The sequence below is a fragment of the Ovis aries genome, chromosome 3 (assembly GCF_016772045.2).
Source record: "Ovis aries strain OAR_USU_Benz2616 breed Rambouillet chromosome 3, ARS-UI_Ramb_v3.0, whole genome shotgun sequence".
Classification (NCBI taxonomy): domain Eukaryota; kingdom Metazoa; phylum Chordata; class Mammalia; order Artiodactyla; family Bovidae; genus Ovis; species Ovis aries.
This window is the reverse complement of record NC_056056.1, coordinates 211451867-211465177: the sequence shown is the minus strand read 5'-3', so window position 1 is coordinate 211465177 and position 13311 is coordinate 211451867. Positions and strand designations below refer to the sequence as shown.

Below are 13311 nucleotides of genomic sequence, written 5' to 3'. Positions count from 1 at the left end.
AGATGGTGTGTAGCATCACTGCTTGATCTTTCCGATCTTGGTTGTTGTCCAGTCGCCAAGTCCTGCCTGACTCTTTGCAACCTCGTGGACTGTATGGACTGCAGCCCACCACAGAAGCTGGCATCTGCTAATCCCAAACAATTTATTAAATAGGCACAAATTTTAACTGGTATTTTTTTTTTGAGGCAGACCATTTTTACAGTCTGTATTGAATCTGCTACAATATTGCTTCTGTTTTACATTTTGGTTTTTTTGGCCACAAGGCACAGGGGATCTTTGCTTCTGACCAGGGAGTGAACCCGTACGCTTTGCACTGGAAGGTGAAGTCTTAACCACTGGACCCCCAGAGAAGCCGAATGTTAACGCCTTTTATTGATCGCACTGCACCCACCTCCAATCTGACCTGTCACAGTACGAAGCCCAGCAGTTTCTGACCCCGCACCAGCACAGCCTGTTTTCTCCCTACCTTGCTCTGTGTTAGAATCAGCTGCAGCGGTAGCATTCGTGCTTGGAAGACAATCTCTTGCTCCAAGGGCCAAACACCTACCTTCTTCTCGGTGGGACCGCCAGGCTCTTTGGAAAAGGGTTTGTAAAGTGTTAATGAGCTGTGGACCCAGCCCGGAGTGGTATTCTCCTCGGGGCTGTTATTGGACAGTTGCTGCCTTGAGTAGAAGATCAACACACATTCTGTGTTATGAGAAAGCACTGTCTCTGCCAAATGCGTTTCTGTGATTATGTGTAGGCCTACCAGTAAGAGTGCTTTTTGTTTCTTGCAGCTTCCCAGATGGCCCTGGTGGTAAAGAACCCGCCTGCCGATGCAGGAGGCGTAAGAGATGCACGTTCAGTCCCTGGGTGGGGAAGATTCCCTGGAGAAGGGCATGGTAACCAACTCCAGTATTCTTGCCTGGAGCGTTCTAGCCTGTCAGGCTCTGTTGGGATCACAAAGAGTGAGACATGACTCAGTGACTCACTAATAAGCCTTGTACCAGGATATGATTCAAACTTTTGGAAAAGTCAAGTATTTCCATGAAATTGTAGTGAATAATCTCCTACATCAAATGCCCATGTGTGAAACAGAGAACGTTTTAACTCACTAATATTCACAGATAGGATAGTAGGGAAAAAAAAAAGTTTTTTTTCCATAAACAGAGCTTAAGAATGAATGTATAAGTAAGGGGCTGATCACCAGTCTGTACAACATATGGGTTTTTGGAATGTTTAGCAGATGCTTATCATGATGGGATTTGTGCCTTGGGTGGCAAGTTCTCTTTCTGGGCGTCTTGACAGGATCCCAGCATCTTCTTCAGCGTGTTGATCTCTGGGGGCTCAGTGCTTGGAAGTCAAGGTCAGTGTCGATGACACCCGGAAGATCTGGGGAAGCATGTTACTAAGTTGGTAAAACATCTCTTCAGAAATACTCTGTAAGAGGTAACAAAAAAAAAAAAAAAAAAGAAGAGTTTGCATTTGTTAAACTATCAGTGATTTTTAAAAAATGTTTTAAGTGTTTTAAAATATGGAAGTAATGCAAGTAGTTTTGGACACGAGGTGGAATGTGAGAACCTCATCTTTGGGAACTGATTCGACTGCATGGCTCTGGGCAGGCGCGTTTCTCTGAGAACCCACACAGTGTCCGCCAAGCAGGAAGCCTCACTACCAGAAAAAGCCCTCAATAATACTAGTGCAATCAGAGATAAAAGTACCACTCGTTGCGCTGAATTCTACACAGAAGACAGAATCGTTTCCTGCTCATGTCCTCCTTTATGAACTCTTTAGACTCTATATAACATAAATGTGGGGGAAAAAATGGAAAGAAGAGTCAAGTTCAGCTTTGGGTTAAATCAAAGAACCCTCGAGTGGTAGATGCTAACATTTTCAACAGTAAACAGAGTGCCTTGATGGCTCCAAATACTTCTCCCTCTAAAACACAGAAAGCCGTGAGCATTTGTTGGAGAAGACTCTTGAGAGTCCCTTTGGACTGCAAGGAGATCCAACCAGTCCATTCTGAAGGAGATCAACCCTGGGATTTCTTTGGAAGGAATGATGCTAAAGCTGAAACTCCAGTACTTTGGCCACCTCATGCGAGGAGTTGACTCATTGGAAAAGACTCTGACGCTGGGAGGGATTGAGGGCAGGAGGAGAAGGGGACGACCGAGGATGAGATGGCTGGATGGCATCACCGACTCTATGGACGCAAGTCTGAGTGAACTCCGCGAGTTGGTCATGGACAGGGAGGCCTGGTGTGCTGCGATTCATGGGGTTGCAAAGAGTCAGACACGACTGAGCGACTGAACTGAACTGAACTGAACTGAATGAGTTGAGGGTGGGGCTTCCCTCCCCACTGTTTCCCTACTGTTCTATCTGTGAATATTAGTGAGTTAAAACTTTCTCGGTGGGTAGCCACTCCAGTATTCTTGCCTGGAGAATCCCATGGACAGAGGATCCTGGCGGGCTGCAGTCCATGGGGTCGTGAATAGTCGGATGTGACTGAGAGATTAAACGACGACCATGCTGTGTGCAGGGCAGTGTGCCTGGCCATGTCTGTAAGGAATACTATAGCAGAGCTGGATGGGGCTGAGATCTACCCAGGTAACACACCTGCGGCACCAGAAACTGCACTGTCCTAGAAATCCCTCCGTCCCACGAGGCCATTTCCATCATGAAACCTGGAACAGAGCAACAAACGTGGCTGAATGATGAGTTCTGGTCTTCAAGCCTACCTGTCCTTTACTGAAAGTAAACTGGATGTTTACGGTCAGGCTACCTGTCTTCACGTTTTAGGCACCCACTTCCCTGCGGGAGAGACTAAGCCTGAGGGCCAGATACCCTTCTGTAATCCTTAATTCTCCACACCAGCACGGCTTCACACAGTGCTGTCAAAACACCTGGAATGATCATTTCTCGAGTTCTATTTTGTCTCCACACAACAAAGCCAAAGCAGGTCATTAAAGATTCCTTAAACATGTGGTTCTATTTTCTTTTCGGGAAAATGAAAGGTAGCTGAGAGTAAGTTCTATCAATGTTCAAATATTGTTGCATTTCAAGAGGGTTGGAGACGTCCCTGGTGGCCTAATGGTTAGGACTGGGTGCTTTTCACTGCTGCAGCCCAGGTTCAAGCTTTGGTCGGGGAACTGAGATCTTACAAACTGCATAGCGTGACCCGAAACAAACAAAAAAGACGGCTAGAGATTTTATTTTGTGATTGGAAAAGGTTAAAAAGTCCATTATGAAGGATTTGCTCATTAAATCATTTAACTGGGGCACCAGATGACTGGGGCACAGTACAGTTCTTTCACCTGGCTTGCTCGACTGTCAAGATTTTCGAGGAAGAAATACAGGTCCTTAGTGTTAAATAACAGGTGGTATCTTACCTTTGACACACTTAAACACAAGTTCCGCTCTCCTTAAGCACCATGGTATAGTCATTTCCTAAAAACAGAAACAAAATAAATCATATGATTTTGATAGGACTTTGCAGGAAAAAAATACCTAACTAACTTGTGCTTTTCAAAGTGGAAACGGCGGCTATGCTTGTGGAGGGAGCAGTGGAGAGAATGTGGGTTACGAGGCTGGACGAGAGCCTGGGGCGGCTGCTGGGGTGCTGGCTGGTGACATTCTGCTTCATCACCTGGGCCCTGCTGATGTCGGTGGTCAGTCGGGGAACGTGCGATCTATGTTTCTGTGTGCTCTTCCCGAGGTGTATTATACACTAAGAAAGGTTAGAAGGGCTTCACGGATGGCTCAGTGGTAAAGGATCCGCCTGCCAATGCAGAAGACGTGGGTTTTCGATCCCTGGGTTAGGAAGATCCCCTGGAGAAAGAAATGGCAACCCATTCCAGTATTCTTGCCTGGAAAACCCCATGGACGGAGGAGCCTAGTGGGCCACAGTACAGGGGGTCGCAAAAGAATCGGACGTGGCTGAGTGAGTAAATAACAACGAAAAGTTAAAAACAAAGAACATCATCTACGTCTACCAGAACCATTACAACTAAAACCTGGTGAGTCCCACACGAGTCAACAAGTTCACAGCACAGACAAGAGGAAGAGTCAGGAACTCGGGGTTCGTGACCTGCAGGTTCTCTCCCCGTCTGTCAGGTTAGACTGATTCCAGGATGACACTGTCTTCAGATCGCAAAGGTCTACAGGGATAGAACTGCTAAGAGCAGGATGTCTTCCTTCTGGCTGATGGATTATTTTTTCCTTTTTTTTTTTTAAATTGCAGTTCATTTTATCAACCCCAGGACAGGACCATTTCCGACAGTGGTGTCACCTCACATGCGCTGCAGCATGGGCATGAGTGTGGCAAGTGTGTCTGTCACAGGACGAAAACAAGAGACGAAATGCTGTGGGACCCTTTCGTGAAAGCTAAGACAAACACCGCCTCTATATCCTGGGCAGTGTCGTCTGAGTTTGCAGGGTAGACTCTGTGACCTGAATGGATGTTTAAATACGACTGATGGGAGGAGTGTGGCTTGATATACCACTGTGAATTAAAACGGGACTCTGGATGCAGACTTAATGTTCTGCAGCTGGCCGTCCCGATTTAAGTCATGAAACCTTCGTGACACCGTGGGAGAGGGCACACTGCTAGTGTCAGATGTCTGGGAGTGAGGCCGAACTTGGTGACTTTTGGAAATGCTGCCTTTGAGGTTGTTTCCCACCTACATAGAACCATTTTTATAAACTGGTTAACCAGGAGTCCAGCTGCAGGCATGTCTGGATACTTCCGTGGGGCTGGACCGCGTCACAAACTTTCTTTGTTCCTCCCCAAAGACTCTGCTATGGATGGGCTGGTTTGTGATGAGAAGGATGGCTAAAAGTTCCTGGTGGGCCTGAAACCTTATAAAGCGACAGCGGAAGGAAAGAAAACAACACACGTTGGTCAGTCACTCCCTACTGCCGTATCAGGTACCACTGAGGCTGAGACTGAGAACACGGGCGCACCTCTCATTAAATGGACTCGGAGTTCTCTTAATCAAAACGGTGCGTGTCTGGTAAAAACACAAATGGATGGTCAGTGGGAAATCATCTAAACCACCACCTTGTCTTACATGGACTCGAGCTGTGTGTGTGTTTATACAGAGAACTGCATTTAAAGTGAGGCCTCCTGAATACGATGAGTCTAAGTGGGGACTCAGTCACTCTGAAAAGTACAACATAAAATCTGCACTGTTTCTTTACGGTAAGAGGGTTTACACACATCTGCTACTCTGGTAAGTAACTTTTAATAATCAAGGAGCGAACGCCCTTCCTTTCACAATCTGTCCTTGCCGGCTAGCCATTTTGCTTTTAAACAATGCCACTCAAAACCAGCAGCACTGTGCTGCTGATATGGGCCCTTCACCCTGTTGGCCATGGGCTCTCTCAGAAGGACCAGCTGGAACCTGTCTGCTTGGAGGCTGTTTCGCTCCTCCAGACTCTCTAACTAAGGTTGGATTTAACCTCTGTATTATGTCCACAACTTATCCCCTCTAACTAGCTTTCATGGAGGGGAGGGAAGAAAGCACGAGAGAAAGCAGTCATGGAAACATAATTTTTTTTAAAATTTAAAACCGTAAAATACAGTCCATAGCAAAAGGAGCGAACAGTTGTGCCACATTTTAGTTGTAGAAGCCGCCAGTATGTGCATTATAGCAACAGTGTCCTTGAGAACCTGGTAAAAGGAGGCTGGCTTCTTCCTGCCAACGAGCAAGCATCTCTTTCTATTGCCTGTCAATGCCTACTCGGAGAATGCTAAGTAATTTTAGCGGTAGTCTAGGCCAATACAAATGTGGAGGTAAACCTGCCGCCGCTGCTGCTAATTCGCTCTAGTCGTGTCCGACTCTGTGCAACCCCAGAGATGGAAGCCCACCAGGCTCCCCCGTCCCTGGGATTCTCCAGGCAAGAACACTGGAGTGGGTTGCCATTTCCTTCTCCAATGCATGGAAGTGAAAAGTGAAAGGGAAGTCGCTCAGTCGTGTCTGACTCTTAGCGATCCCATGGACTGCAGCCCACCAGGCTCCTCCATCCACGGGGTTTTCCAGGCAAGAGTACTGGAGTGGGGTGCCACTGCCTTCTCCACAAATGTAAAGTGGATGATGCTTATTCTACAGTGTTGCCACATTCTCAGAAAACGCCAGCACTTTTCCCACCTGCTTACCTCTGACATATCGTGCACCAGCAGAAGGGGAATACTGACGGTCGTGATGTCGTGGGTACAGCAAACCTTGAGGATGTTTCGGAGCCCCATGATGGCGGGGTCCCGAGCAGTGATGTTTCCTGATTTCACGTTGTCATCCACACAAAGGTGGAATGCGACATGTATTTCTGAGAGGTTAGAGTGCCGTGTGATGTAAAATTCTCCTGTGAACAGCAGATAACAATCGTGACTTTCAGAAACACAAAGCGTGTTCACTAGCGGGCTTCAGAGACGACTGCGACGGGCAGCCAATGTGCTCAACCAGCGGAGGAGTTTATCAGGGACCTGTGTGGAACTCAGGAAGCAAAGAGAATTAGCACCAGTTAATCCTTGGAAAGAAGGTGATGGAAAAGAGAGGTGATGGCCGAATTCATCTTAGGTTCATGAATTGGTATGAAGAGACCACCAAGCAGTAAGTAAATCAAACGAGTGCCCATCATCACAATTTTGATGTAAATGCTCAAAGTGCCCTAATTCACTCAAAATTAACATGTCAAGACAGGCTACTTGAAGATCTGTCTTCCCTACACCCTGCATCTGCTCTTCTCCATCTCAGTTTAGGGGCCCAGTTTCCTTCCGTTAGCTGCAAAGACAGAAACACACGAGTTGGCCTTCATTACTTTCCTTTTCTCAGGACATCCTTCCCAATCCAGTTCGCCACCGACTATTTTCAGTGTTGTTGTTCAGTTGCTAAGTTCTGTCCAACTCTTTGAGACCCCATGGATTGTAGCACAACAGGCTTCACTGCCTTCCACTATCCCCTGGAGTTTGCTCAAATTCACGTCCATTGAGTCCGTGATGCTATCTCTTTCTCTGCCACCCCCTTCTCCTTTTGCCTTCAATCTTTCCCAGCATCAGGGTCTTTTTCCAGTGAGTTGGCTCTTCACATCAGGTGTCCAAAGTATTGGAGCTTCAGCATCAGGCCTTCCAGTGAAAATTCAGAGTTCATTTCCATTAAGATTGACTGGTTTGATCACCTCGCTGTCCAAGGGACTCTCAACAGTCCAGCACCACAATTCGAAAGCATCAATTCTTTGGTGCTCAGCCTTCTTCATGGTCCAACTCTCACATCTGTACATGACTACTGGAAAAATCATAGCTTTATCTATATGGGCCTTTGTTGGCAGGGTGATGTCTCTGCTTTTTAATATGCTGTCTAGGTTTGTCATAGCTTTCCTTCCAAGGAGTAAGTGTCTTATTTCATGGCTGCAGTCACTGCCCACAGTGATTCGGGAGGCCAAGAAAATAAACTCTGCCACTGCTTCCATTTTTCCTCCTTCTATGTGCCATGAAGTGATCTATAACAAACATCTCAACCATCTCAAGCCTGAGCACTCCATTATCATTGCTATCACCCTAGTTCACAGCACCATCTTATCACCTAGGTTTCAGTAACAGCCTCAGAATTAACCACTCTGTTCCCATTCCTCCCCACCAACAGATCATATCCATATGTACAGTTAAAATGAGTTTAAGTATAGATCAGCTTATATCACTCTCCCACTTAACATGGTCCAAAAGGCTCACACGACACTCGGAAAAAACCCCAACTATATCCTCTTGTCTCACCCTTTCCTCCTGCCCCAGCCACACGGCCTTCCTAAAGGTCTTCACACACACAGGGCTTGTTCCTGATCCAGGTCTGCTTCCTGAGGGCCCTTCCCCGACGGCTCCTGTTCAGATGACTGCTTTTCACCAATCACGTCTCAGAGCGAAAGTCACCTCCTCCCAGAAGTCTTCCTTGACTGACCCATCTGATTGATGCAGGACTCCCTCACCCCTCACTTACTCTCTTTCACATTGTTCTGTTTTATTTTCACTTGAGCACTGAAATTCTTTTGTTATCTGTTTATGAGGTTATTTTAAAGAGAGTACCTCTGTTTACCTGCCGTGACTATGAGGACTTCTGTCTCTCTCGTTTACTGTGCTGTCTGTAGCTCATGAAGCTACAGGACCTGGTACACAGAAGGTACTTGGTAAACTCTGGTTTGCTGAATGGTAATCAAATGTCTTCAACCGAAAGCTTGTTTTATCAAGCCTTAACATCCAGGCTTTCTACAATCACTCCATTTCCTAGGTAGCCATGCCAGCCATTGGCTTTTATATTCTGCAGTTTCTGTCAATGTAAATAAACAGAAAATATATAAAAATATGCTTTTATAAACACACCTGCCTCACTGGAAATTCTGAGATGTTCTTCGAGGAAAATCCTGCTGTTGTAAAACCTAGTCTTCCATCACTAACCCACATCCCCACAAATTCCGCTCATCCTGGCCTCAAGGTCTTTATCTTAGGATTTTACTTTATATTTACTTATAAACACAGATTATGTTTAAAGTACTTAACACTCGTTGGCACAGTGTTTAACAATTTCCAGTTACAAGTATACATAAGCTGTGTCACCGATAGGCCCTAGTCAAAAGTCTGGCTTTCTTTTTCCTTTGACTTTTGATACAAGAACCAGATAAGCAGTAAAAGAAGTTAACGAAAGGCCAGGGACAGGCCAAACTAGACAGAAGAAACGTTAAAAAAAAAAACTTGTTTGGCAAGAAGTGGCACGGCTGCCATTTCCCTGGCAGGCAACACGAGACGCAGACTGCTTATCAGAAACCAGGCAGGTCCCACGAAGTCCCACCTTTCAAACTCTGGCTGATGGCTTAGGCGATGGGAGTCACCATGTTGAACCTGCACAGCCAGCACAGGGGCTGATGACTGACTTAGTGCGCAAGTCAGGTATTCCTAAGCCCCAAGCTGGCACTGCTTCATCTGACCTCAGACGACTTGTCCTGGGCCTCGTTTTACCCGTGAGGATCATGGGGGTCTCGGCACTGGCAGTGGTGATTGAAATAACAGAAAACGGCAGGAAAAGGGACCAGACTGGGTGTTAAGAAGATCTGGCATCTAGCACTGACTGATTGAGCGATTGGGCAAATCAGTTCAATTTACGGATCCTCTGTACTTCATGAATTAGATGGGAAAAATAACGCCTGACTGCTTTCCTTACAAAGCTGTTTTAAGAATTAAAGAAGCTGATGTTTAATTCTTAAGATGATACAAGCTACAAGTAATTAGATAATGATGAAGCAAACTCACTGGTTAAAAGAGACATAAATCAAACTCTTTCTCTGTAACTTCAAAATTGAGAAGCATTTTGTGATGTGGACCCTTCTAATCTCCTGTATCCTTCCTGGCTAGGCTGGCAAGCTTTTCCCAAACGGAAACTCAGAAGCTACCAGCATAGCTCACTTAACCCTTACTCCTCCTCCTCTGATGCTGACTTATAGCACAGTCTCCTGATTTACTAGTAATAGCCAGATGCTCACCTCGAGCTTTTTCCAAGAAGGACCAAGAGGGAAAATACACACAGCAGTAAAGAGTTAAGTTAAAAAAAATCAGACATCGGTGCCTCCGGAACAGATAAGGGTGACACATTTTAAGAAAGCCACAGAATATAGGTGATTTAAATTATGCACCTATGAAGAGAGATAAGATAAATCCTGTCTCAATGAAGGTATTTTTAGATGGAGAGGAGGACAGTTTCCTGCTCCACAAAGTGGAGAACTACCTCGTGGTGACGCAATTCCCACCACTTAGCATTATCCACCGGGGTGGGCTATTTGAGGTGGGCGTGCACTCGGAAGCTGACAACCACAAGCTAGCTGGCCGGGAGAGGAGTGAGCACCAGGATTGCGTGGAATGTGGCCTTGGCGTCGAAAATCTGGGGAAGGAAATGGGGCCAGACAACCTTGGCTGTTTCTGCACCTGCGACATGTGGCTGAAGAGACTTGACACAATGTCCACAGACGGGCCTTCCTGTTGCGCCCTGTCTTACAGACACTGCTGAAGGTCATCAGAGGGCGTGGCATCAGGAGGCGCACCGAGCGCCTGGACCCTCAGCTGGCAAGCAACACTCCCAAGAGTCACACAGGAGATTTAAAGAAAGGGAAGACAGGAAAATTTATGGGAAGACGGCAATAAAAGTTTCTAACTCAGATGACCTGCGTGTTCAATTATTTACGTATCTATTTACTTTTGTTTATATGTCAGAAGAAAAATGATTTATTGGCTCATTTAAGAAACTAAGAAACAATGTGTCACATAGCAAGTAAGAAGAAGAACTTACCCAACGGCTTGAGGCATTTTTCTTGTACGCATCTGGGAAAACTCAGGGCTGGTATAAGAATAAGGATTTAGTTGCTGGACCCTGTGACAGTGTATCTACAGAGATACAGAGTTCTAAGGTGATACACTTGACAACCTGTATAATGTACACCAAAAGAACCTGTGTTTCAAATCTATGATTTCAATGCCTGTGATTACAAGAAAACTGCAAGTGAAATAATACTCACCAGGTAAAATATTTAAATAGTTTCTATCTGCAGTTTTAGTCTTATCATCACTTCCTCCATTTCGGCTTCCGGAATCTATTCATAAGATAATGCAACACGAGAGAACAGAGTTAACGTATGAGAACACACTACTGCTGTCCCTCCAACAACCACAACAACAGCAGAGACTTACTAAGGATCTCCAGGTATCAGGTGGTCTGCCACATGCTGTACACGGATGGGCTCTCAATTTTTACAAAACTCCTCTAAGCACAAGACTCTTCCCTTTTCATCTTACATGTGAGAACAGAGGCTTAGACGAGTTAATTCACTTAATGAAGGAGGCGCAGGTAAGTGGTAGAGCCAGGTCTGGAACCTATACACTCAGATTCCACATTCTGTGGTCTTGACCACAAGACTTGCCAAGGCTCTGTTTTCCATCTGGGCAGTTCAGGGCACTAAGTTACCTACACATAAAATAACTTCATCAGGCAGTTGTGGGGTGGCCATCTTTATTTTTAGAATCTGAGTCACTGTTGAGGATATAACTTGTTCAGGATGACAGGCTAATGGTTAGTAGCACCAGGAATCATTTGATATTCAGCCCATCCTTGAAATCTGTCACTTCTTATCTGACACTATATACAATTTCTTCCAAACAGATACTTGAGATTCCATTTCAGATGGAGTCTTCTTTTTCCTCCCAGATATTCAATAGTTTTCCTTTCTTTTTAGAAGGGATGACATTACTTTGAAGGATTAATGTTGGTAAAATAAAATATAGCACATTTGACTATTCATTATTATGGCTGAACACATTATTTTACATGTGTACAAATATTTTTAATAGAAGATACATCTGAATTTTATAAGAATCCTAAGAGAACTGAAAAATGCAGCATGAATATTATTGGCATAGCTATCTTTAAGAAACTATGTATCTATACAAATTCAATATAAGACTATATTGCAATGGCCTTCAATATCAGAAAATCACTTGAAAACAGTCAGAACTTCAAATGAGTAAACTGAAACTACCAAGGGAGTATTATAGTTTTTAAAAAGTTCCGAATAAAAGTAGCCTAGTGTTTTACCCACTGACTACTTTGAGTAATTGATTTATAACACTGTACCTTGTAAACGCATATATTTTATAAACAGACTGAGGGAGGGAGAGACATAGACAGAAGGCTCTGTGTTGCCAGAATCCACATTTCAGGCAATAATCTGATTCTCATACTGACCCAGGAAATTGATAGGCTCTGAATAAATGGCTGCTCACAGCACAGAAAACAAAAAAAACAGTAAACGAGGACTCTTTAAATTTTGTTCACGTGCAATCTGAAACTGACAAAATCCTTCCTAAGAAACAAAAAAGAGAACAGTTTATAACCCGCCCGCTTTCCGTGTTTCAAAGGTGATACCCTGTAACACTAAGAAGATCGTTATTTTTTAAAATGGGTATAAAATATGTACAAAAACAAAACTGCTTTTGGCTTATCATGAACCACAAAAACATAAAGATGCTGATATAAAAAACACAGTGAGAAAAATAACGGACTGTCTTAGAATAGACAGACTTGCGTATCAGGATGTAATCGTGCATAACAAGCACGTGGGCACGCCTCAGAAAAGGAAGAGGCGGGGAAAGCATTTTGGCAAAACTCTTCTGTAACAACACGCGGGCTTCTCTAAGAAAGGAGTCTTTTATAAACCTACTTGTTTCACTGACTCACTTAAACCACAAAATAGCTGCCTGAACAAGAACAAAATACTACCATGATGTACACACGGTGCCTGAACCGTATGTGGTTTAAAAACTTTCCGTCCCCACACACTTTCTAACCTCTCATAAATAAACTCAGCACCCTCCGCCTTCTCCTACACTGTCGTGATCTCCGTCTTCATGCTTTTAGTCACTACTGAGAATAAGAGCTGAACGTTTCTGATCACATCCGTGCCACTTTGAATGATACGGGGGCAGGAGTCGGCAGAAGAATAAGAGGACGGACTGGAATTTGCCTGAAGGTCCTTGTTGGGGTGCACTTCCAGGCTGATTTCCTAGACTCAGCTGGGGTCTGTTGTGAGTGACACGCACTGCCAGAACAAAGCCAGTCACCTATAGCGGAAATACAAACTGGTGGGGTCGCGGCGCAGAGTAATTGCTAACATTACCAGAAATACAACTGGCTGTGCTCTTTAGCTCAGGATTGTCTTTTTAGGACTCTATTTCACAGATACGCTCACTCATGCAAGATGATATATGTGTAAGGTTATTCACGCATTATTACTTAGAAGAGCAAAACTCTAGAACAGATGAAATGCCCATTAACAGGGAAGTGGTCATTAAGGGGATATCCTGCAGTGGACCCTATCCAGCAGTAACAGGCGCTAAGGATGCTCTGTCTGTGCAGATGTGGAAGGATGCCCAAGATAAACTATTCAGTGGAAAAAAAGCAGAGGACAAAAGAGCGTGCAGAGAAAGCTGCCATTTGCATGAAGCAGGAAAATCTGTAAATACACACAGACATGTGCTCACACACATTCATAAACGCATGTCTGGAAGGTACATGAGACACGGCGCTGGCTGCCCCAGGAGCAGACACTGTACGGCTGGTGGGCAGGGTCACAGGGTCTCTCACCGTATGCTCTTTCGTGCAGTCTGAATTGTGAATCTTGAGGTGATACTGGTGGTAAGGAACCCCTACCAAGGCAGGAGACACAGAAGACACGGTTTCGATCTCTGGACTGGGAAGATCCCCTGACAGACGGCATGGCAACCCACTCCAGTATGCCTGCCTGGAGAAC

The 13311-nt window shown here is 44.9% G+C and overlaps 1 protein-coding gene across 1 annotated transcript in view; it reads right to left on the bottom strand.

The window, feature by feature from the left end:
* Positions 1 to 354: 354 nt before the first annotated feature.
* The window catches only part of C3H12orf4 (chromosome 3 C12orf4 homolog), a 36814-nt gene continuing 23857 nt past the window's right edge, over positions 355 to 13311 (bottom strand). Inside the window, exons 10-14 of the mRNA XM_004006949.5 lie at positions 10525 to 10599; positions 6137 to 6339; positions 3369 to 3426; positions 2596 to 2663; positions 355 to 1419 (exon numbers count right to left, since the gene is read on the bottom strand). Of these exons, the coding sequence (XP_004006998.1) occupies positions 1327 to 1419; positions 2596 to 2663; positions 3369 to 3426; positions 6137 to 6339; positions 10525 to 10599 (497 nt within the window). The 3' untranslated portion in view covers positions 355 to 1326. The remainder of the gene's footprint in view (positions 1420 to 2595; positions 2664 to 3368; positions 3427 to 6136; positions 6340 to 10524; positions 10600 to 13311) is intronic.